The sequence below is a fragment of the Xiphophorus hellerii genome, chromosome 6 (genome assembly GCF_003331165.1).
Source record: "Xiphophorus hellerii strain 12219 chromosome 6, Xiphophorus_hellerii-4.1, whole genome shotgun sequence".
NCBI classification, from domain to species: Eukaryota; Metazoa; Chordata; class Actinopteri; order Cyprinodontiformes; family Poeciliidae; genus Xiphophorus; species Xiphophorus hellerii.
In genome coordinates, this window is record NC_045677.1 from 16,413,028 (window position 1) to 16,436,369 (window position 23,342).

General features: G+C 37.7%; 1 protein-coding gene across 1 annotated transcript in view; it reads right to left on the reverse strand.

The window, feature by feature from the left end:
* Positions 1-23,103, reverse strand: part of cdh2 (cadherin 2, type 1, N-cadherin (neuronal)) — an 81,161-nt gene extending 58,058 nt beyond the window's left edge. Inside the window, exons 1-2 of the mRNA XM_032565532.1 lie at positions 22,814-23,103; positions 20,476-20,584 (exon numbers count right to left, since the gene is read on the reverse strand). Of these exons, the coding sequence (XP_032421423.1) occupies positions 20,476-20,584; positions 22,814-22,873 (169 nt within the window). The 5' untranslated portion in view covers positions 22,874-23,103. The remainder of the gene's footprint in view (positions 1-20,475; positions 20,585-22,813) is intronic.
* Positions 23,104-23,342: the final 239 nt, after the last annotated feature.

Sequence of the window (23,342 nt, forward strand, 5' to 3'; positions counted from 1 at the left end):
TCACCCAAAGCCCCGCCTTGGAGCTTCAGTTCTCAGTCAAGCTCCCACCCCACACAGAGCACCCATCAAACAACTCAGGACAGGAGTGTCCAATGTTAGATAAAAAAAAAAACAACTAAATACATAAAAAAAAATTAATTAGGAACACATAAACCTATTAGGAAAAAAGAAACTTAGGACTATTAGCCTTGTTGACTAACAAAAGCTGCTCCATATAATTACAAGATTGAAAATATTCCAATCACAAATCAAAACCTTCCAACAGGCTATGAAGAGTTTCTTAAATATTTATGCTCCATGACAGAAAGAGGATGATTGATGTTAGATTACACTATACTGTAGTATTGTTATCAATTAGGCTACATTTTCCTTCCTGCTCTTTTTGAGCTTTAGAACTTGGTTATTTTCATCAGGTCTAAGCTTGAAAGAAAGCTAAAGTGTGTCCAACTGGCAAAGCCCTTGAGATATTTTAACCAACTAAATGCTGCATCCAAGCTGTCCATTCCAACTGGAATATTACACAAACTGAACTTGCAATGACTGTTATGAATGACTGTTCAGCTCTAGTTAAATAAAAACCAAAATAAATAAACTTTTGTATTCCAGTTAGCTCTCCTGCTGAAACTGCTTACTGCTCCTGTGTATTCTCTTGAGTTACTACTTTAAAAGTTTGATATAACTTCCAGTGCTCCATGTCTGCATAAAGCACAAATATTTATTTTGTGTTTTCTCATTTTCAACTCCCAGATATCTCTGAAGATGGTGATGCTGAACGGCAAAGTGCTCACTCTACAGCAGCCCACTTCACTGAGAGCAGGCTTCTGTAACTTCAAGTACTGTAATCTACTAAATATACAGAACAAAGAAAAAAAAAACATATATGCTTTTTGATTTACAATTTAGGAGATCATATGCATATATTTGTGTGCAAAGGTTTTTGGCTGACATAAAAAAATCCAAATTAAATTATACATGACATGCAAATACTTGATCAGACCCCTCTAACTTTTTTTACAAATTCATTCACTTCTGAACTAAAAGAGAACATTTTAAGTAGATAGAAAACGATGCTGCCAAGTACACACACACACCTACCTCATCTTCTCTGGCTTTTCCAGTCTTTTTTTATTATAGCAATTAACACTTGCCAACAGCCTCTCACTCCCCTGTTCTGAGCTGCAGGTGTGAAGAGACCAACGTGTGACCTGATGAAAGACACACTGCCATTGCACTGCCTAACAGTCATTTCCCCACACTGATAGGCCTTTCTTTATTTAGCGTAGCCTAAGGAGGTATGCTCAACCACTGTGCAAACGCACACACACCCCCACAGGCACCCCAAAAATAAACCAGACCACCAGCACAGTCCATTGGTCACACATTAACCACAGAAAACCAGTTTTTCCCCCACCTGACGTGATAGCAAGTCTCCAAACTGAACACAGGAAGGAAACCGGAGAAGGCAGCCACATAGCATCACAGGTAAAAATATGAATCACCACCTGAACAGCACTATTTCTCCCACTCTTCCGCTTTTGCGTCCAGCGGCCTAGACTCCAGAAGTGACAGTGAATACTAACAATACGAGCTTGTGTCTCCTGGGCTCTGGATCTGCCGGCGCAGTGTGGAATCATAAATGAGCGACCCTGACAGAAAACACACAGGCTTATAGAGAGGGGGGGGGGGAAGGGCGAAAAAAAAGGGGGGTGAAGGATGAGCGGCAGAGGAGGCAATGAATTTAGAGGTTGGGGATTTTTGATATGACAGGGGGTAGTTATTTGCTGGCAGCAGCAAGTCCTTTACCAACAAAGGGCCTTTCATATTTCCTGTGAACAGACACAGAGACTCCCATTAATCCCAGAGGGAGGCCTCATCCCAGGCTTCTCCCCCACACATAAATTACACTTCTTATGCCCTTCCTACCATTACTGCACAGTGTTTACAGCATAAAGAGAGAAGGAAAGAAAAATAGGAATTAGGCAAACAACCTTAATGTGTTAGGGCAGCCATAAAATAGTTATGTCAACACTAACTCATAACACATGTGCCAACATTTGCTTTGCGCCATGCCAGTTGGTGGCTTCCACTATCTCTTTGTCACTCCTCCGACTGTTTCGCTATGTCTCATTTGGATGCGTCATCCTCATATAGGAGGAGTGGAAAAAGTGTTGCCCAGCTGTCACATTTTTTAAACAGATGAAACGGGCACAGGACATGCCAATCCCCACTTATCCCGCACCGAGCGGAGTTATACAGTGGCACACAGCTGCCTGTGTACACATGCTTATACCCCCTTGGTGGTTTGGTGGAAGGCATAATAAGCAACTGAGAAAGCATCACTGTGGCTAAGAGGCATGTTGAAAATGGGATTGCGAGAAGTGGATGGGAGTGAGAATGAGAGGTCAAAAGTAAAAAAACACAAGCAGTGTTTATTCATGCCCCGAGTCTGAACCTCCTTATTTCAAACAGACATGAATCAATGGTTGTGGAATTGCATTTTCCGAGCACTCTGTGGACAGAACAATAAATAAAAGTCAGAGATCACGGGATAAGCCGAGGAGAGGATACGCATTGGAGTGTTCGTGGAAGGGTTGTTTTCTTTTTTTGTATAAAATTTATTTCCAACTGTTACAGCTGAACACCTGCTGCTGTACAAGTATGTAGACACACATGTCTAAAGATGCATAGTGAAACAGGCTGGTGACCAAAACAGGTGAATATTCCATTGATCAGAAACTTAAAAATTTGATCCATCAATACGAACAAAACAAGCCCGAGAGCTACCAGGTTGCCCAAACCACAACACATCCTGGTGTTGCGGTTTGAAGAATATCCTTTGGCATTAGTTTGGCATTTTCCGTATCATTTATACATTTCAAATCTCCAATAATAACTTTGGTTAATTTAATTCAATGAAATAACCCTCTCTCACACACATATTTTCTCACACTACTTGTAGCAGGAAGTAAGTACATTTGAACCTAAAATGTGCAATGCCTTCAAGATTTGGATAAAAATTTGGTATTTCAAAATAGCGAAAAAAAATTATAATCCCTACATATGCAGGGCCTCACTTCCTCAATCTTTTAACAATAAAAACGTACAATATCAACAATATAAATTGTGAGACAGAACTTGTTAAAGTTGTAAGAGGCACAAAATGTTGATGAATAATCCTCATAACACACTTACTTGACTTGAGGACATAGTTGACTCAGGAAATTCATTTACATAATTGTACTTCATGGCTGCATAAGTCAATGCTATAAATAATTGGTACAAACGGCAAAACTGTGACAGTGTTGAATGCTTGTTTGGACTGTATGCATAATCAGAACAGATCCTAAAAGAAATAAAAGTAGGTTTTATTGTTCTTCTGCTTATTTCATTAAATATCCACCACTAAGAAGCCATAAATCTCTAGTGTGCTTCAAGGATCTGCTCCACTTAGATTGTGTTTATGGCTGTTAAAAAAAATAAAAAATAAAAATTCCAGATGCAGAACTGCAATATATTCTAATTACGAGGATGTGCGCAAGTGTCTTGACAGTCAAAATTAAATAAAGCTAATACACAGCATGACAGCTCATGAATAAATGTTCTCCCTCAATCAAATTGCCAATCTCTCAACAGATGTGGAGCAGAACAATGGGTGCCACTGTTGCCCCATTACAGTCACTGTGCACAAAATAAAGCCTGGTATAGGAGGAACAAAACAGCATTTGTGTCTTTTGACCTCAGTTTTCCTTGACAACGCATTCTTCGTAGGACAGAGGGGAAACATTCAAACAGGCTAACCGGTTTATTTTCTTCTCTTTCTGCCTATTTATCAAATAACATCTACTTTAGAAGACATGATGCATCCGTATGTGGAGGGATGGTTTGAACAAATACTAAAACTTATACCATCAGACTTTTGGTATACAATTACTTTAAATGTTACATAAGCATCCCTCCTTTTAAAAGGACTACATTAATTTCTTGGGTTAGAAAGATTAATTTTGCATAAACAGACCAAAATCTCTTCACTTTCCTGAAATCCTAATGACTAATGGATTAAGGTGGCCGACCAGAGTGCTCACTGCACATTGCTGATTGACAGTTCTATCAGCCACTGACAGACATTTTAAATTACATACTACATCAAGCAGAGCATTTGGAGAGTGAACAGGTTAATGGAACTAATGTCTCAATCCATTACTAACACCCATAACCACAGTACTGTTGGCTAGGAAAAAAAAAAGAGCCTGAAGCTGTGTTTTATATAAAAATATATTTTTTTTTTTTGCAAACAACCGAAATATGAGTTTCTCCAAGTGATTTCCTGTCCTTTTTCACTTCTGACAAATGTTGGACCTTCAAGGGAAGTGCTGCCACGTGAAGTGCAGCATTTGATTTCAGATCATAAAATGACCCCACTGTAAAGAACACAAGAGGAAAGTTGGTGCCTGGATAGAAAATGTAGGACTTATTTTCACTGCTGTCTTTTTGACCATAGGGCAAAACATAAAAAAAAACAATTTTTTTTTTTTTTAAAACTACACAGCTCTGTTTGAGACCCCCATGGTATGATAACTGAGTAAAAACAAAACATCATTTTCTTGGTGTAATGGAATTTAAGCTAAAGACAAAAATTAAAAATCAACATACTTGTAATAATTCAGAGATTATTGCAAATATGCCAATGTATTGATACTTAGTCAGAATTAGTATTTTGCTAACATGTTTGTTGTATTTAGATAAACTCCAAAACGAGACACTATATTAAGTTTTACCATTTTGCTGACCTTGCATACATTACAGACACTCTTAAGCTCTTATAGCTTAAAGACAGTTTTAAAACAGCACCCATTTTTTATTCCAAACCATAAGATTATTTGTGAGTAAAAATATTTCTAAAAACACCCAAGCTTGTCTTGATTGAAAAGAGAAAAGTATAGCAGCCTGATTTAAGACACCTGAACGGCAGTGCCCAGCAACATGTGGAGTGGTGAGCACCATGTTGCTCTGTTCCATACATACTGGAGTCCAACTCCTCAACGTCTCTGCCATTAAAATCAAGTTCAATTGTCTAAAAGGTAGGATGGACAAAAATTGCATAACGATTTTGAAACTTAAAACTTTAGTTTTAGTTGACGTATATACCTTAAGACAGGGAATTAAATAGAGTGGAGTGAATTAAAATAATGTTGCTTACTGAAATTTATTTAATTTTCTAGTTGAAATTCAGATTTGACCCTATAACTCAAGATAATGGTAGTTTGTTTCAACAGGCAAATATATAAGCTTTTTCAAAATGGGGCTTTTTAGGACCAAAGTATGCACTCCTACTCATATCCTGCCTTATTACAACAAATGTAAAGTCTGTGCCAAAATTATATATATATATAAAAATTGTATTTTATTTATTTTTTTCATTTTGGTACAGACTTTACATTTTAATAAGTAACCCATTTCAGGGCACAAGTAAACTAACCCTGACAAATAAATGAAGTCCAATAACAAATAGCCTGGTCAAGAATATAATTTTGAAAAATTAGCCCTCCTTACATATTCTAGTTTTTCTTGCCACAAATGAACACTTCAAAACAAATTCTAAATGCTCTTTTGAAATATTACTAAAGAGCAGCTGTAGGATTTAGTAATTCTTTTTCTGCTCTCCAAAGTATTGAAAGAAACTACTTCCAATATGAGGTGCATGTATTAACAAGAAAGAAAAAGAGCATAATATTCATGCTCAACCGAAATGGAAAAGGGGCATTATAATTATAACGCATTTATGTTGGAAGCTTTTAGTTCTCATCTATTGCTTATTCCCATTGAGAGGGGACAATGATACTGTGTACAAATGTAGAACCACATTTTTGTTCCCACTACATGAGATACAGATAACCTTCTCCAGAGTCAATAAAAATGGTTTTAGTTGCAACCCATAAGGGACCGGGTATGATTATAAAAAACAAGACAGCAGGAAAAATATCATCATAGTATGTTGATCCAATATAAACGCATGCCTCCCACCAGGATTTACAGGCTTGGAGCTCTGGGGGAGGACAGAGCTGAAATAACATGGTGCTCAATCTTCTCCGTCTATGACTCCATTTCTCCGCAGTCCTCACCACATTCTTTACATGCTTTGTTTAATTCAAATGCACCCCTGCCCATTAATTTTCCTAGCTTCCAAGTAAACGTACAAATACACCTCAAAAACCAACATTTACCCAACTACATGTGATTAAAACAAATGTTATTTCAAGCATTTTAATTGATAATTCTAAAGGTTTAACTACAGGAGATTATATATACACATATACATACATAAATATAACAACACAAACTGAAATTGAGCAACTTCTGAAACTAATCTAAAGAAACCTTGCCTATTATCCTGAGTTATGAAGAACCACTTTGGGAAGACTAAAGAGCCATCTGTGCCTGAGGTTGCAGACCCCTTCTATGCAATAAGAACAAATTCTGGCAATCTTCTTGAAGAAAATGTTTTAAAGAGGTTTACTGGGTTTATGAAAACAAGCAGGCCAAAGGGTGTAAAACAAGAACTACATCCATTTTGTCAACATTTCAAAAACCCAATAGAAACTTTACATTACTATAAAAGCCAGTAGACAGTTGCAGTAACTATTTAAATATTCACCAGAAATCACAGCAGTCACAAATTGTGGCAATGAATCGGTTTGTTGATGTGTTGAGTGTAATCGCGACAGGAGGAATTGAAAATATTTTTATGGAGTGTTTAAGAGGAAATAAAGAGTCAACACCTTAAAACACCTGCAACCATATTTGCACCACGGAAGCTAAGAAAAGAGCACATCTTGGCCAACGGCGACAACTTATAATTACCTCCAACTTCCGTCAGCTGTAGTTCTGTAGGTGAGGACATACACAATAGGCAGTGCCAAGCAATATCTTTTAAATTGACGTAGACACACACTGTTGAGTTTCCGACATTTCTTATTCCTTTGAGCTGAAACAGTTGTTTAGTGGAACCCAATTTGCTTGCTTTGCAGAGGACTGATGGGAACAAAAGTTTTAAATGTTCAAAGGATTTTGTCAGTCCATCACCAGTTAATGTCTAAAGCGGAGGTGGGCAATTCGGCTCTCAGGAACAAGAGTTATTTTTATTGCCAACATGTCAAGACATTTCAGAGGTTCATTCAGGCTGGGAAAGACCAAGTGAAAACAAGATATAAAGTCGGTAACAGGAAGGCTTTACAAAGAAAATGTTTTTCATTTTATTGTTTTTTTTTCAGTGTTGAGCTGGAAACACTGGCAGTCTTTTGAAAATCAAACATATGAGCTCACATTTTATAAATATCATAGGTGTTAGTTTCAGCACAACAGTTAAAAAAAAGACCTTAAACCACAGTTCATGTATTATAAAAATGAGGACCTATCCCTACTGATCTGCAGTTTGTATATTAGACAAGACCTTTCATTTCCTCTCTTTTTCCCTCAGGGGTGCCCAGAGTCGGTCCTCGAGGGTCGGCATCCTGCATGTTTTAGTTCTCTCCCTGGTTTAACACACCTGCATCAAATGATAGCTCATTAGAAGGCCTAAGGAGAACATTGACTTGCTGAGGAGGTTGCTACAACCACTAGGGAGAGAGCTAAAACATGCAGGATGCTGGCCCTCGAAGACCAACTTTGGGCACCACTGCTTGGTGTTGACTAGTTAAACCTTTTCTCATTCTTTATCATCAATTCATTTTGAGGCATTTGGTTTTCTTTTTACCAGATAATATTAAAAGCTGTTTGAACAATGAAATTTCCAGACAGTATTAGGTACAGTGCTTTTGAAGCTGGTACCACAGCTGAATGTTAATGAATATATGTCATCTGGATCAATAACATGACAGTATTGAATAACTTCTCCAGTGCGGCTTCTCTATTCATTGTGGCAAATGATAAAAATGTATTTCCGCAGCGTTCAATCATATTCCACTTCAAAGAATTTGCCCCAACAAAAACGGGACGTTTTCATCGACTGTGACACTTGCACTCACTTCTTAAATTAATCTCTTCAGTCACCACTTCATTGCATCCCCCAAATTTTTGCTTATTAAGGAACTGGACTTTTTGAATCAAATCCATGGGGCAACTTTACTCTTGGCATCTCTTCTTTATTTAAGTAATTACTTTTTAGCAGTGTTTGACCAGCTTTCTGAGAGCACAGACTCTTAAGATAGAGTTGCATTCAGTCATAAAGGGTTTTGGGAGAAATTATAGTATAAATTGCAGAATGCCTGAAGGAGGAATATAGATATTAAGATGAGGTTTCATTCAAAGTGCTGAGAGGAATAAACCAACTTAAAATGCATATGGACACACAATTTGTATGGTCAGCTTAACAACAGAGCACAATTCATTTTCCTCCAGGGTCTGGCTCTCTCCATCACTAGTGGCAGGCGTGAAAGGTCAATAACCTTTCCTCGTAGCCCTCATATGGTTAGCAATGCCATGAATTACTGGTTCAGGCAGTTATTCCAAAGTCTTCAAGTCAGCTGATGGAATCTTATCGTCTGCAAAGGTCACATTGCTTAGATCACTTAGTGTAAAAGTGAAGAGCTGACATAGGACATATACAAGATTGAGAGAATTATTATTGTGAGTAATCAAACACAGTGTGTGGGGGAGGATGAGGATGCTGGTAAGCACCTACAAATTGTGGGTATAAAGCCGTGAATTGCCTAATCAAATGAAATACAAAGATCAACTGACAGTACATTGACAATTCAATGAGCTAAACATGTAATTTTGTCGAGTATTACATTGGAGTAAAAATGAATAAACCTAAACTATGGATAGGATAACCACTGCATTTGTTCTTGTTACAAACAGTAAAAGTTAACCAGAAAACATAATACAAAGTGAGGCTGGGCAATATGGTTGTAAAATGTATCACGATATAAGGGTTTCATCAGTCAACAGTTGGTTTAGTGTTTTAAATATCTGAAATACCAATTTTTTTCTATGCTGAATTTTTTCACATACTAAACTTAAGCATATACAGTATATAAAATATAGCAAAACAATAACCTATTAGTTTGCTGAATAGAAAAACAAAAGATGAAAAGAATAAAGTATGTGAAAGAATCCCCCATTAACAGAAAGACACTATGGCTTTGCCACCGTGTCAACGAAGTGGACAAAAACTGTGATATAGCTCTCTGTTGACTGGTAAAGCTCTGAAAGGTTAGACTTAGGCCTGTCGCGATAAACGGTAAATCGATTAATCGTACGATAAATTAAAACTATCGACGTCATTTTAATTATCGGCATTATCGTCTCTTCCGGCCTTTTTCCTCTTTCTGTTGATGACACCGAATGAAAAAAGGCTCAACTCCCGTGCTCTCCACTGACCTCCCCCCCCCCCCCCCCCCGACCCCTTCCTCATTTTACTTAGAGTAATGCCCAGCGCACACGAGCTGTCGGCCGATTGTCGGCCCATTTTCAAAACCTGACAGACCACACATTACCCGACAGAAATCCTAGGTATAACTGTTCGATCGGGTTCCTTCCTGCCGTGTGGTGTCCAACAATGGGCACAAAATAATGGCTACAAGTCCAGTGAACTAATTTTAAAACCAGGCATTAATCAATGCTTTACTACAATCTACCTGCAATGCATGTGGCTAGTGTCAGCGTAAAGTCCTGACTGAATGAAAATCATTATAACCTATTTACGTCATGTTAACGAAGAACAGCTGAAAAGTTACCGGGTTTATCAACTGCGGTAGCAATTTCGCTCCAACTCCTCCCCTTGTCATTTCTATATTCTTTGCATGTTGAATAAACATTAATGTTGTTTCCTCGTATCATCTCCAATGTCCACTGGACTTCGGGTTCCGCCGTTTCAGCTGTTTGGGATTCCCCGACCTAATTTCCCCTCAGAAAGCGCGGAGGAGAATCCGCGCTTTCTGATTGGCTACCTGTCACATTCAACAGGCTGCGTTAAAGCTCCCAGTCGGGGAAAACCCCTGATTTAGATCAGAGCGGCAACGACGATCTACCGTAACACACCACACAATCTTAGAAAGATCAACGTTCTAAGATTGCTGTAAGGGGAAAAATAGCAGCAAAAAATCCTGTAGTGAAAAAATCAGGTAGTCGATGTGCCCATCTTCTCTATTTAAATCTAATTATTACTGAAGGGCAACATAATATACAGACTTCATAATCTGCACTCTTTTGGTTGAATGCAGTATTTATTTCCACTTTGGCTTTATGCTGTTTAGTTGTTTTTTTTTCAAGTGAGTTTTTTGTTAATGGAGACTGAGAATCCATTTTATTTTTGTTTTTGGTTATTTTGTTTATCAGCTCAAGTGTTAAGTGTTCTTTTGAAAATAAAGTGTATCTAACTTTGACAGGAAATCGCATGGATTATTATGTCATTTCCATTAAATCAGTGTAAAAAGGTCTTCAAACAATATTATCGTTTATCGCAATAATTTTTGAGACAATTAATCGTTGAGCAAAATTTGATATCGTGACAGGCCTAGTTAGACTAATTCTGGATTGAGATTTTGTTTTTGTTTTTTTAAACAGAAGTAATGTTCAGAATATGTAATGCTAAAAAAAAAAAAATGCGATAAAAAAGATTAAATATTCCTCCAGTCAAATAAATTAACTTAAAAAATAATGCAGAGTTTAAGATCAAATTTGCTTCCACAGTTTTGCCTTAGAGTTTAGATTTTTTGACAAACAACTTAAAAAAAATATCAAAAGCACAACACAGTATTGTTAAAGTATTAAGTTAGATCTACATTAAATATAAGGATTATCAACATTGCTTCTTTATCACAGTCAATGTGTTCCAATTAATTAAAAGGCTTTAATTTTAGTTTCAATGAGAAATTATTGTATTTAAAATACAACACAACAAATCACTTTTTATAAGTCCTTCATTTATTAAAATATCAGAAAAAAGTCACTATAGAGATATTCGATTTATGAAAATCTAAATATCATAAGGAATTGAGTATTAATTTAAGCTCTAAGCTCTCAGTCACTCATCAGGAAGTAGAACAATTCGACTGCAGTCACAAGAGAAACTCCAGCCACCTTCCCCTATATTTATTCACCTTACTCATGGATGTTTTGGTGTATAAAATAAAGATGTTTTGGAAATCAGTAGATCACCAGTCTGCAGCAGGCAGATCCTTCAGTTGAAATGTCTCCCCTCCAGTCACTGTCCTGCTTAGGTAGCTTTGCTCTGGGAAATAAATTGCCGATTTGCTGCACGGCCTTTAATGTTCCACTAAATATCGACAGAAGAGCTAATATAAACGCAGACGATGCTGAACACAAGGCGATATGTAGCTTCCTCCCATAAAGTGCAGAAGAAAATGGAGAATTGAAACTGCTTCAGGTCAACCACAATATCTAGTGATGGCATACAACAGTGTCAGCACAACCTGGTAGCTGTAGATCACTTGAGACAAGCAATCAGGAAGGCTACATAAGCTTATTTGAAGAGCTATCAGATTAAAAGGAACAAGAAATCACTGTTACCAGCAACCAATCTACATCAAGACTGAACCTTGATTAGTCTGTAGTAAATTGAAATCAATGAAATTCTCCTTACTTGGCATCTTCGAGCTTTCAATAATTACTAAACAGAAAAGGCCATTTAATTTTCTAGTTTTAAAAGACTTCCTTGTGTTCTCTGGCAAGCATAAATTGTGAAAAAATACAATCTAATGTCGAGTTTCACAATGCTCTACTCTCGATTCACTTTTATTCAATATCTATATGACTATCCTTCTGATTATGAAGTATTACAATATTACACACCCATAATAAAGCTTTATATATATGTGCAATATATAATCCATTGCTGACATATTGTATCTACAATATCAGTGATTGTTGCAAAAACAGCAAGTTCCTTTCCCCTGTGTTGCTCTGTTACTGTGTTGTAACGGAGTTACAACACGACTGACGTCGTTCACAAAAAAGCTGGCTACATCATTGCAATGATGTCTTTGCCCTCTCCACCCCCTCAAATAATAATACAAAAAAAGACAACCATGTTCTGTAATAAAAAGAAAAAAAAAGAAAAAGAAAATCAGGGATTGAGAATCTAGGTCCCCAAGATCAGAGACATTGTCACTCAGAGTTCCCAAGACTTGATCTAAGAAAGAGGGGGCAGTATTTCTTTTAGTGATCAGGCCTAGAATAGATTTTCATAAAATAGACAGCTGCAACTCTTGGCTTCTTTAAATCAGGACTGAAAAAAAATAAATAAAAAAGAATACTATTTATCAGTCTGATGATGATAAATAGTATCATCAGACTGATAAATCATCATCGATGAGAGGTAAATATTTTATCAATTTTCTCATGCCTTAACTATTAACTTTGAATAAATGAGCATTTCCCTGTTGCTTCCTTTATATGCAATTCTTATATTTTTCGATTTAATTTTTTTTCCTTTACTTTTGTTCGTTTCCAATAAAATACATTGGATGGATACATTACGTATGGAGGCTACTTTACAAATAAACTTGCTTTGCCAAGGGCCATCAAAATCCACGAGTTCTTCAAAGTTAGCCATGCATCAGAAAAAATTACCCACACAAGTAAAATTTAACATTGCATGCATGACTGAAGTCATGAAGCAACCAAGGTGACTACAGGAAACAAATTCAGTTGTGGGGAAAAAAAGGCAAAATGCTACAGTATTGTCCTTGAATTACCCAATTACACCACATCAATCTTTGTATAGCGCCAAGGGGGAGCACTCCCCTTCATCCCCCATCTGCAAGCTCACGTGAAAAAAAGAGAGAGAGAAAAGGGACAACAAGGAAATAAGTAGAGGAGGTGATAGAGGAGTGAATCAAAGACAGGGTGGATTGAGAATGGCTGAAGACTAGTGACATCAGAGGCTACTGTCCAGAGAAAGAAAAGAGGAAAAATGCTGTAGCACTGAAATTGAAGCCTATGCTAGAACACAATAGTTGGTGTGGCCCGCAGGAGGCAGACGTCGCTTCCCAGGCAGGATATTGGCCTTTGTGAACATCACTACAGTATCTGGGTCAATTAACATGTCCCTGCATCAAATTTCCCTTTTATAGTCAGCAGAATAATGCCGTTCAAATTTATGCAGACTTTTGAACACAGAATAGCGTTTAGAAAATTGCGACTATGTTTGTCACTTGCATACAGAAAAAGGTTAAACACACAAGGCCAGTGCTGTCTCCATTTTCTCCATTGGCACAGAAACCCTCATTAATATGTTCATTGGAGTATTAGCTTGTCTGACACAGGACACAAAGACACTGTTGTCTGCCTGCTAACTGTTGTACACAGCTATGGGATAGGTACTGCTGTTCAATCTACAACTGTCAGGTTAAAAAAATGCTTGCTTGTCTGTTTAGATGTTGAATGCCCTGCCGTATGAACACAACATGTAAATGAAAGAAAATCAGTGGGGGGGAATGGGAGTGGCTGAGTTTTTAAAGTGGCTGCCAATTTAACACTTGAGGATACAGCTCTGTTCACACCCCTGGCTTAACATAATGAGCAAAACAAGTACCACTAAGAGAGAAAACCGTGGGCAAAAATGGAAGTGTTACTGCACCAAACAGTAAAAGACATAGGCTAATCTTACTTAGTAAGGACAAAAATCTGCAAGAGAGAAGAGGAACCATTCACTTTACAAGCTAAAAGAAAAAGGGCTGCCCACACAAAACTAAACAATCCACAAATCTGCAATGAAAAAAGTAAATTATTTACTCGCTAGTGCTGATTTATTGTCATTTAGGTCCAAGTTGTGTATTTTCTTTTCAACATCGGTTCGAGCATTTCACTTGTGTGAAACACTATTCCTAGACACATGAAGGCACATACAGAAAGTTAGGTCAACGAAGTTATTTATAAATGACCTCATTATACAGTGGGGTCATTATGCACTCTGTGTCCCTCAAATTAAAAAGAAAAAAAATAAATAAATAATAATAATAAAAATTTTTAAAAAAAATCAGTCACCAAGTATTACATTGGAAGCTTATTTAAGCACATGGGAAAACCAGTTAGTTTTGAAGAGTTTCTAGACGAGTGTCATAATCCAGGTGGGACAAAGATGCAGATAACCTATAGCCTAAACTCTTTTGAACAATAAAATATATGTTATTTTCAAAATGATATTCAGACTTTGGGTAGGGCCCAAAGCCAACTTGACTTTTGACCCATAAGTTAAAAGTCAAGTTATATTTATACACCCAACCTGAAACAAGAGTCTAAGGCTTGAGCAATATTTTTGCAAAGAGTAGACATTTGCCTTCAATGTCAATTTTTAACTAAACATTTCATGAATTTTACAATACTTAAAAAAAAATAAATAAATACAGATCCACTAGATTTTGGTTAGCATTTTAGATTTTGAACATGCTGCATAGACCTTCACTTTACAAAGTAGCACAAGCTAATATTAGCATTGTTAACAGTTATCTTTCAATTAGGTTTTTTTTTCTACTAAAGGTCACAGAATAAACAGTTTTGGAGACTTTTTCAGTACTGATTTAACAGGGCTTTCAGCCATTTCTTCATAATGGTGGGGGTTCAACTGGTTGTATAGATTTGTTTCACAACCAAGTTGAACTATGTTTGCAACATGGAAATCTAGACATTTACAACAAACAGCTTAAATGGACGGTTAAAGTTTTCTAATGAAGGGTCATCCTCCAACCAATAACTATATAAATTAAGTGCAGGCATTGAGGGAAGTGAAAATCTATCCAACTGGCCAAAACGGTTTTCTACATACAGAATCTGCATTTATACATTCAGGTTACTTCCTTGAATTTGTCAAACTATATAAAACATTAGAGCAGAGCAAAAGGGGACAGAAACAGGCTTTCAGATCTTTGTGGTGGTAGAAAAGATTGGTGAATAAAAACAGTCTTCCATGTAAGTACTGGTTGACCGCCGATCTCTCAACATTAAAAAAAATAGGATTCAGTCCACAACTATAAAACGTGAAATCTACAGTCTGCATGTTGGACCAGTTAACACAGTGAACCAATATCATATTCATTACACTGAAGCATAGTTGACTGCTGGAGACAGGCACCAGCCCTCCTCGTAACAATGCAAGGATAAGCATGTTAGATAATGGATGCAGAACAGTTCAAACTAATTCTTTCCAGAAAGAGTTTTAGCCATGTTTTGTCAAAGGTTATAATGAGTGCCATTTCCAATTCTTACATAAAGGACAATAATTCAAAACCACAAAAAATTGTTTATCATCTGAAAGCAGAAACTGGAAATCTGAAAATGTATTTTACTGACAATGCATTGATTTTCTTTTAGTATTGTTACAATGGAACAAAGAAAATGACTGATCAACTGCTGTGCTCTGCTGCACCTTCAACAAGCCAGAAAAGGAGCTTTCTAATTTTTATGTGATCAACAACTGCATCCTTCAGTTGCGTTTTTCAAAAGAAAATTCTTAAAAAGACCAAAACCTTAAAAGAAACCTTTTATATCGTTCACTTCATCAGCTGAAGTCACATCCAGTTAGCAACTGTCAATAATATATAAGAGTGATATTTTGACCAGACACTTTATGTAATTTTAATTGGTGAGATCTCTAAACACAATAAAATAAAAAAACTTTTTTTTTTTTTTTGTTAAACCTAGAGTTAACAGAGGTACACAGCTGCAGAAAATCTGTTACCAAAATATTTGTCTGCAGCATCAAGAGCTTTCTGAACAGAGCAAGCTAATTATATTTCAAGGACAAATGCACAACACACAAGAGAGGGACACCTCAACTAAAGTGCAATGTCAGTGGGATATGGTCAGCTGCCAATGGCAAAGGCCATGGCCTGGAGGTAATAAGAGTGATATAAGCAGAAGTGATGACAAGCTGCAATGCTAATATCTGCCCACCACAAAATACTTTATTATTGACACTTGGGCATTCTACCAACACTTTCCTGCCTCCAAATATGAAATGATAATTGCTAGACCAAGGAACAGGCTGCCAAATGTCAGATAATTACAGTACACAGGTTAAGCTCCTGAAAGGGGTTTACAAAGGATGCACAAGCTAGCCAAAGATCAATGCATTTATTATGCAAACATGCTTGCATTATGGGAAAGCAATGGAAACAACCAAAAAAAAGAGAAAACTTTTAACCTGTGAAGCATCTCTGCTTTCTTGGGATACTGTAGGAAACATATACAAGGTTACTTCAGAGTTTGTACAGTGCCAAGATTCAATTTGTCATCACGATATGTGCTACTTATCCAGGCCACTGTGTTCCAAAGAAGAGCTAAAAGGCAGAGTGACTGTGAGATAAAAATCTAATTTATGTAATCTGGTTACAGTAAAATATAAAACAAATACTATCCCACCATGCAGTGATGCCTTAGCTGGGAATTGGTTCACAGCCTTCATTACAACATATTGATCTAAGCAAACAAAGACCCTGGATTCATTGATCCCCTTTCAAGAAAAAAGGGGGGGTAAAAAGAAGGATGAGGGTGCTGGGCTGCTCTTAGAAACAAACTTTTACTCAAAGTGCTGCCTAAAAAAAACAATAAGAGCTTAGTATGAAGTACAATAAAACAAAGAAAATAAGAATGACCACAGGGGTTGCTCAAAATGTCCCATGGTGACAAAGGAAATATGTGAGACATGCAGCAGCTGCATGAGTATCACGGTGACTCATATCCCCCGTAAATCTTTTTCATGTGTAGCACCAGTGATTCAAGGATATCCTCTAAAAAGGAATTTGAACCATACAAAGGTCAGTTTGAATTTAAATTATTTAACCCTGGTGCATCAGTGCAATTCCAAAACAAGGTATTGAAAGCAAGACATGTTTTTTCCTCAAATCTGCTACAAAAAATAAAATAAAATTTTAAGGTCCAAATTAGAATAAACTTGCTATACCACATCTAAAACCTTCTCTACTCTCCTTTTATTTCTGGCCTCCCTTTCTTCCTGTAGGTGATATATGGTCTAGCCTGTAGGTCACAATAACTTCAGGTGACATAAGGTCATGCTTATGTGGCCTGTCTGTTCATGTGTCAGAACCTCCATTAATGGCCTCTCATTCATCCATCCATACTTCACCAGAACTTGTCTCAGTTTACAAGATTGGGTCAAATCAGGTCATGTCTCACCAAATACTGGGGCCTCTTACAAAAAATAAATAAAACACGTGAGGGTGGTGTGGTGGGGGGGGGGGCAGTTTCGGTCAGGATCACTGAAATCTTGACAGAACAGATAAAAAGAACTGGAAAAGTGAAAAATATTAATTCACTTAACCATATTTATGAATCACCAACGATTGTCTTGTAAAAGCAGATAAATTTGGATTATAGAAAATGTTTACACAACAAAATATATTCTAAATAAGGACAATTGCTGGATATATTTAGCTGTACAGATCTCTCCAGTTGATGTTTGCACTGCTGACTTTGACAGTTATTGCTTGAATCACATTATTGAATTGGTCAACTCTACATTCCCCCACAGCACCACCCCAAATAACACTAATTTTAGGAGCTACGTAGCTGGACTCTCTTGCCACTGTCACTTTTAAAACACTTGAATCTAGGCCAAAGCTGTCTACAAGCATACTTCTGTCATGGTAAGAGCTTGTGTAATTGTCAGTGATACAAGTAAAAGCCAGGTTATGAGGGGTGGAGGGAGGGAAAAATGAAATCAGAATAGAAGATTGGGGGTAGAGATGGCAGAACGGCGGAATAAGAGAGCGTATTAGGCTCAATTAAGCTTTGGGGCTTTTCATTAACCTAGATTTAGGGAGGGGGAAACCCCTGCTGAATAATGTGCCGACTCTGACTTGCTCTGCTTTGTGAGCTTCATCAAGACCAAAAAAAAGAAAGAGGCACACTGTGTGTCAGCTCTCTAAAGCCACCAAGAATTTCATTAGACACCCAGGGGCAAACCACCCGCAGCTACAGCATACCTTATATTAAATGAAATCTAGTAAAACAAGTGACTTTCATCAAACAGCTAGACTCGATCAAAGAAAATATGCTGATGTGTGAACAGTTTAGCTTCTTTCAATTCAACTAAATAAATCAAATGATCAAATAAAAACTTGAAAAATCCTTTTTTGTAATAAAAAGAAAAACAAAGGTGATTCTTCTTACTATGGATGGGCAAAATAAACTTAAAATTTTAATTCACTATTCAGTGGTAGTAATTTTTTTAAAGGCATAATAGCTGCAGTATTTGGGTTTTCTTGGTCTAAAAACTTTAAAACTACTAAATAAAAACCAGGAGGGCCACCATGTGCCCAGCCAAAAGTAAAAATGTAGTCTCCAACCACCAGAATTTGATTACCTCCACTAACTGACTGCCCACAATTACCATTATCTAATCTACAGGATGTCTTCAATTTAGCACATACAATGTCTTCTGTTTACATGCTAACTGCAACAATTTCCAGGCCTTGCAGGCCACAGGATGTGTATTCCCTTAATCAGCTGGAAAAAGAATGGCTACAATTAGATGAAGGGAAGATTTCTAACATTTTACCACCATCACATCTACCGTATTCTTGGGATGAAATGCAATATAATATGAGCCAGAAATTATGTTTCTGACATCTTACACAACCTTGTGATAGTATTACACAGATGCGTGGGTGGATCCCATTTCAAAAGAAGCCAACTGAACCAGCAGGCAATTGATGGCTTCTCATCAATAACTCAAGAAGACATGTATGCATGCTGAAATTAGCTGGGAGTGTTATTTATAGCATGATAAAAGCTCAATGTTTTACTCAGATATATTTAGACTTGAAGACGTCTTTTATTTTGTAGTTGACTCATCATTTACTATTTAAGAAATGGCAAAGGTAATGAAAAACTGACCAAATGCAGCTGTGTGTTGCTAAAGAAGCTGTGTTTTAAAAAATTAATTAATTATTAAAAACAACAAAAAAAAAAGCCTCCAGCAGCTCGTCAAAAACAATACCAAAAAACAGCATGGTGGAAACAAAGTGAGGAAAGTTTAAGAATACTCCGCACACTGTGGGGTCTTTTGTCTTTCAATACATGCTACAGGAGATCCTCATTAGAGAATAGAGTTTCATTAACATCAACCCACGCTGCTTTGCCCTGCTGCATTACAATGATACAGGAGTGCCCCTCACTGTCAAGGAAATCTTCACACAGCAACAACTCGCTGGGGGAAGGGCAGGGAGAGAAAACAAGTGAAGGGGTGGCAAACAAAAGAGAACCTGATTACCTCTGGTCATGGCTCATCCACGAGCCAACACAAGGAAATCCATCACCTGAAGCATCAAACACAAACTTATGCACTAAGTAGAGCTCAGTGAAAGCAGTATCCACCCATTCAAACCACAATCTATCCTCTCTCTCCTTTATTCTCTAGTCTGTGTCACATCCACCCCCCACCTCTCTGACTCACAATGACGGCAGCATGCAAGTTTTAGGCTCACACTGTGAAATCCAACACAAGCGGGAATACTTTCTGGTCCAAATGACCTCAAGGCCCTAACCACTCTAATAGCACACGGGTGATATATTCTAGTTTTTATTACCGTCCAGAGACCTGCATGCCATTTTACGCAGCTGCATCCCTATATGGCAAATATTAGACCAAGAAGAAGGTCATATCTGCTTTGTTGCATTTCATTTATCCAAATGCTTATAACAGAAGAAAAAAAGAGATAATTTTGCTGTTTAGCTAACAGTTTTATTGCAACATACATTCTGAACACAATTTTACTGTTACACTTAGCAGTGTAAAATGCAATTGGGCACCAAATGGTTCAAACAGACCCTTAAGGCAAAACAGTGTCAACATTTGGAAAAAAGTACAAAAAGTGATGCTTGATATTTAAAATCTGCAAAAAGACTACCTGTAATTAGGACAGGAAAATTGCTAAGCAATTGTATAACTTGATAAAACTAAACCCGTGTGCCAGCACAAGCTATGAAAAGCTTAACTAGAGTATTTGCTTAATTAAAATCACAGAAATAGCTTATTTTCATTCTTTGGAAAAAGATACATCTCCCCAAAGCAATCAGGAAAGTTTGCCCCTTTTAATCAAAGCCAGAGGTTAATACCAAAATGCTCACAATGGTGCAAAGAAAAAATAAAAAATAAAAAAAAGGGAGCAACCATAAAGTTTAGCTTAACACTTAACAGTCTGCATATGTTTCACCCTGCTGTGAAGCAAAGGGAAGCAAGCAAAAAGGGCCGGCATGTTGTGAAGTTGAGCCCCAATCGAGCTGCTTTACAAGGCAAACAACATGACTTGCAGCACCACACCACTACACTGAGGCTAATTGTTTAAATATGTCAGTCTTGTTCAGATCCTCCCCCTGAAATGTAACACATAGAGGCAGGCACCGTTGACGAGTATGCCAAGACAAATACACGCTCAAGCGCAGACGTAATAGGCATCCAACGTGAAACAAAACTAGGAATATTTCACCACTCACCGTTGAAAAGAGGCCATCCTTTCTCCGTGATATCTGGCACCACAACCGTGTACAGATCTTCAGAGAAGCCCGGACTGCATGGTGGGGCACCCCTGGCCTCTGCTGCACCCTGCAATGTGGGAAAAGACAGAGGGGTAAAGTGGGTGCAAAAATGAGTCATAAATCAACCTTTACGAACAACAACAAAAATGCACTCTGTCTGAAAAAAACCTCCTGGTCACATTCTGAACTTCTCATGCTTGTACAAAAGCATCTGTTGTTTTTATAGCAGGGGCCGCAATTAGGATAATGAGGCCAAAAGGGTTAAGCATTAGCCAAAGAGCATGGCTAGGCAAGAACAAGCCCCATTTGTCCCATAGTACAGGGGCCCAGAAACAGGGTAGTGGTCCGTCAGCCCCTGTGATCAACACACTACCTCTGGACAAACAGTCTTTGCTTTGAAGTACAGGAACGGAGGAATAAAAGCAAACAGCAGCAATACACAGAGTGGAGGAATAAACATCTATGTGCGAATGTCTGAGCAAGCACAAGAAATTCACAGTATTTTTCATTTCAAAGAAACTACCAGATAATGACTGATCAATATACTCCTTTGTGTTTTTCCTTTTACTTTGTCTTCACATCGTTTTTACAAAATATTTAGAACCGCAGCTGGAAATTAAAGCACAGAAATAGTCAAAGTACATATTTTGTGAAGCAAAAATTCAGCACAAGCTAACAGAGCATGACTGAGGAACATGCTTTGATGTTTACGTAACTTCAGCATTAGAGAAGGAATGATCAGGTTTTTTCCGGTTGTTACCCTTTTACGATTTTATATTTGAATCAAACTGTGGATCCTTATATTTTTCCCCAGCAAATAGAACACGTGAAAAATGGTAAAAGTGGTTGCAGGTTCTAATTAGCATTAGCAGTATCAAATCCAACAGAAAATGAAGGATGCATTTATGTATAAAAGCAAATATCACAAACCTTATCTGACTGTAAGAAAACTTCGAAACATAATGAATGAAGTTGGTTGATATGTTGACTGGCCAAAATACTGGGAGTTCTTAATTTTGATGCATGTAATATAAAGGGGCAGAGGAAAAGAAAGCCAAAGTGTTCAGAATTTCATTAGCCAGTAAATGACAATAAAAGGAAAATTTGGTCTACTCTCACCGATTTTAAAGCACATTTGCTGTGTAAAAATTAGTACATTGGGAAACCAGTTTAGATGTCCTTCAAATACTCAAAGTAAAATTTCACCAAAACTGTAATGCAAAGATTTCAACAACAAAAAATGTATTTATTCAGACAAATGAAATACACTAGAGAGAGCAATGGGCTTTATGTTGTTACTTATTTGATTCATAAGCATCATCAGGGGAAAATTAGCCAATTCAGATCTCTGGCCTAAAGATCAGTGCAACCATAGCATTAAATCCAGCTCTTTGACACACAGGTCTTGCCATTTTCCTCCCGTTTTGAAATGTACTTTCAAAAGAATGTGAAATGAAAAGAGCTTTGAAAGAAATTAAAAAAGGGCATTGTGCCACTTGCCATTCTTAATCAGAGGAATTTAAATGGAAAAAAAAGCCTAAAGAAAGGGCGGGGGAGCAGAGCCTGGCTCTCTATCCAAAAGCCATGGCAGCAGGTTGCATATTTCTGGATCTAAATGTTAATACAATAGTCAGACCTTTGAGAGAAGGCAATTTAGGTTACAATGATGGCAGAAATTAACTGAGCCGTTCTCGTTTTATTCAAGGTACATAAATGCTTAACCCAATTGGAGTCGGAAATCAGTCACTTTCACAAACCATACAAGTTGCCAGGTTGTACATCCGCTGAATTGTTCAGCTTTACGTTGTTAATAAGGACTTTCACACCAGAGGGAGGAGCGTGCTTACAATGTATCAAACTAAACAGACATCAAATCTAAACCAAATATAATCGAACAATATCTAGGTTATCGTGGGTCGGTGTCATCAACTTCCAAGACGAGATTCAACCAGAGAAACTTCGAAATTAGGCTGTAAATTTTAAGTCGTTTAGCTGAAATAATTAATTCAAACGTAGTCCTCGTTTCGGCTTCTTGTGAGCAATCAATAAAACCGGAGCCGCTAGCGAGTAATTGCCGCCCAAGCTAGACTCCGGCGACTTTATTGTCAATTTCGGTGCCCGACCCCGCGGTGCTTTCCAACTACAAGCAATATAAAGTGGCTTCCGAGGAGCTACAAACCCGTCCCGGTTCCTATAACTCAAGAAGCAGCAATGGAAAGGTACAGAGGGGAAAATAAAAGCGACTAAACTGTCCGGTATATAACTCCGCTCGAAAACCACCCTGCAATTACATTACCTGCAGTCCTGCTAAGAGCAAGAGCAGAAGCAGCCCGCTACCCTCGTGTAACGAGAACATTTGTACGCCCGACGCTCCTGTTATTTCCCCTCTTCGGAATCCGTGGAAAATATTGAAAAACAGATCTGGATAAATAAAAAATAAAAGAATATCCGTTCGGTTCAAGAGTGGCCTCGGAAACGCTCCCCGTGAAAGAAAGGCAGCAGCAGCAGGAGGAGAAACGATGTCGGCAGCATGTAGGAGCCTCCTCCTCTGTCTGTCGAAACCGGTCCGTACTGAGGCAGAGCACTGCCTGGTACTGAAGCTGCTGCTGATCCCTCCCTCCCTCTCTCCCATCCAGTTCGACCCACACAAAAACAAAACGAGTCCCGGCCACTAGGCTTTTAAGACGTCCATCTCACTGTCTCTCTCTGCTGGTGACACAGACAATTTCCATAGAGAGGGGAATTGTATGGGATAGATTAAGAGGGGAGTCTTCTCAACAATTATTATTATTTTTTTTGTTTGTTTGTTTGTTTTTGTTGTTTTA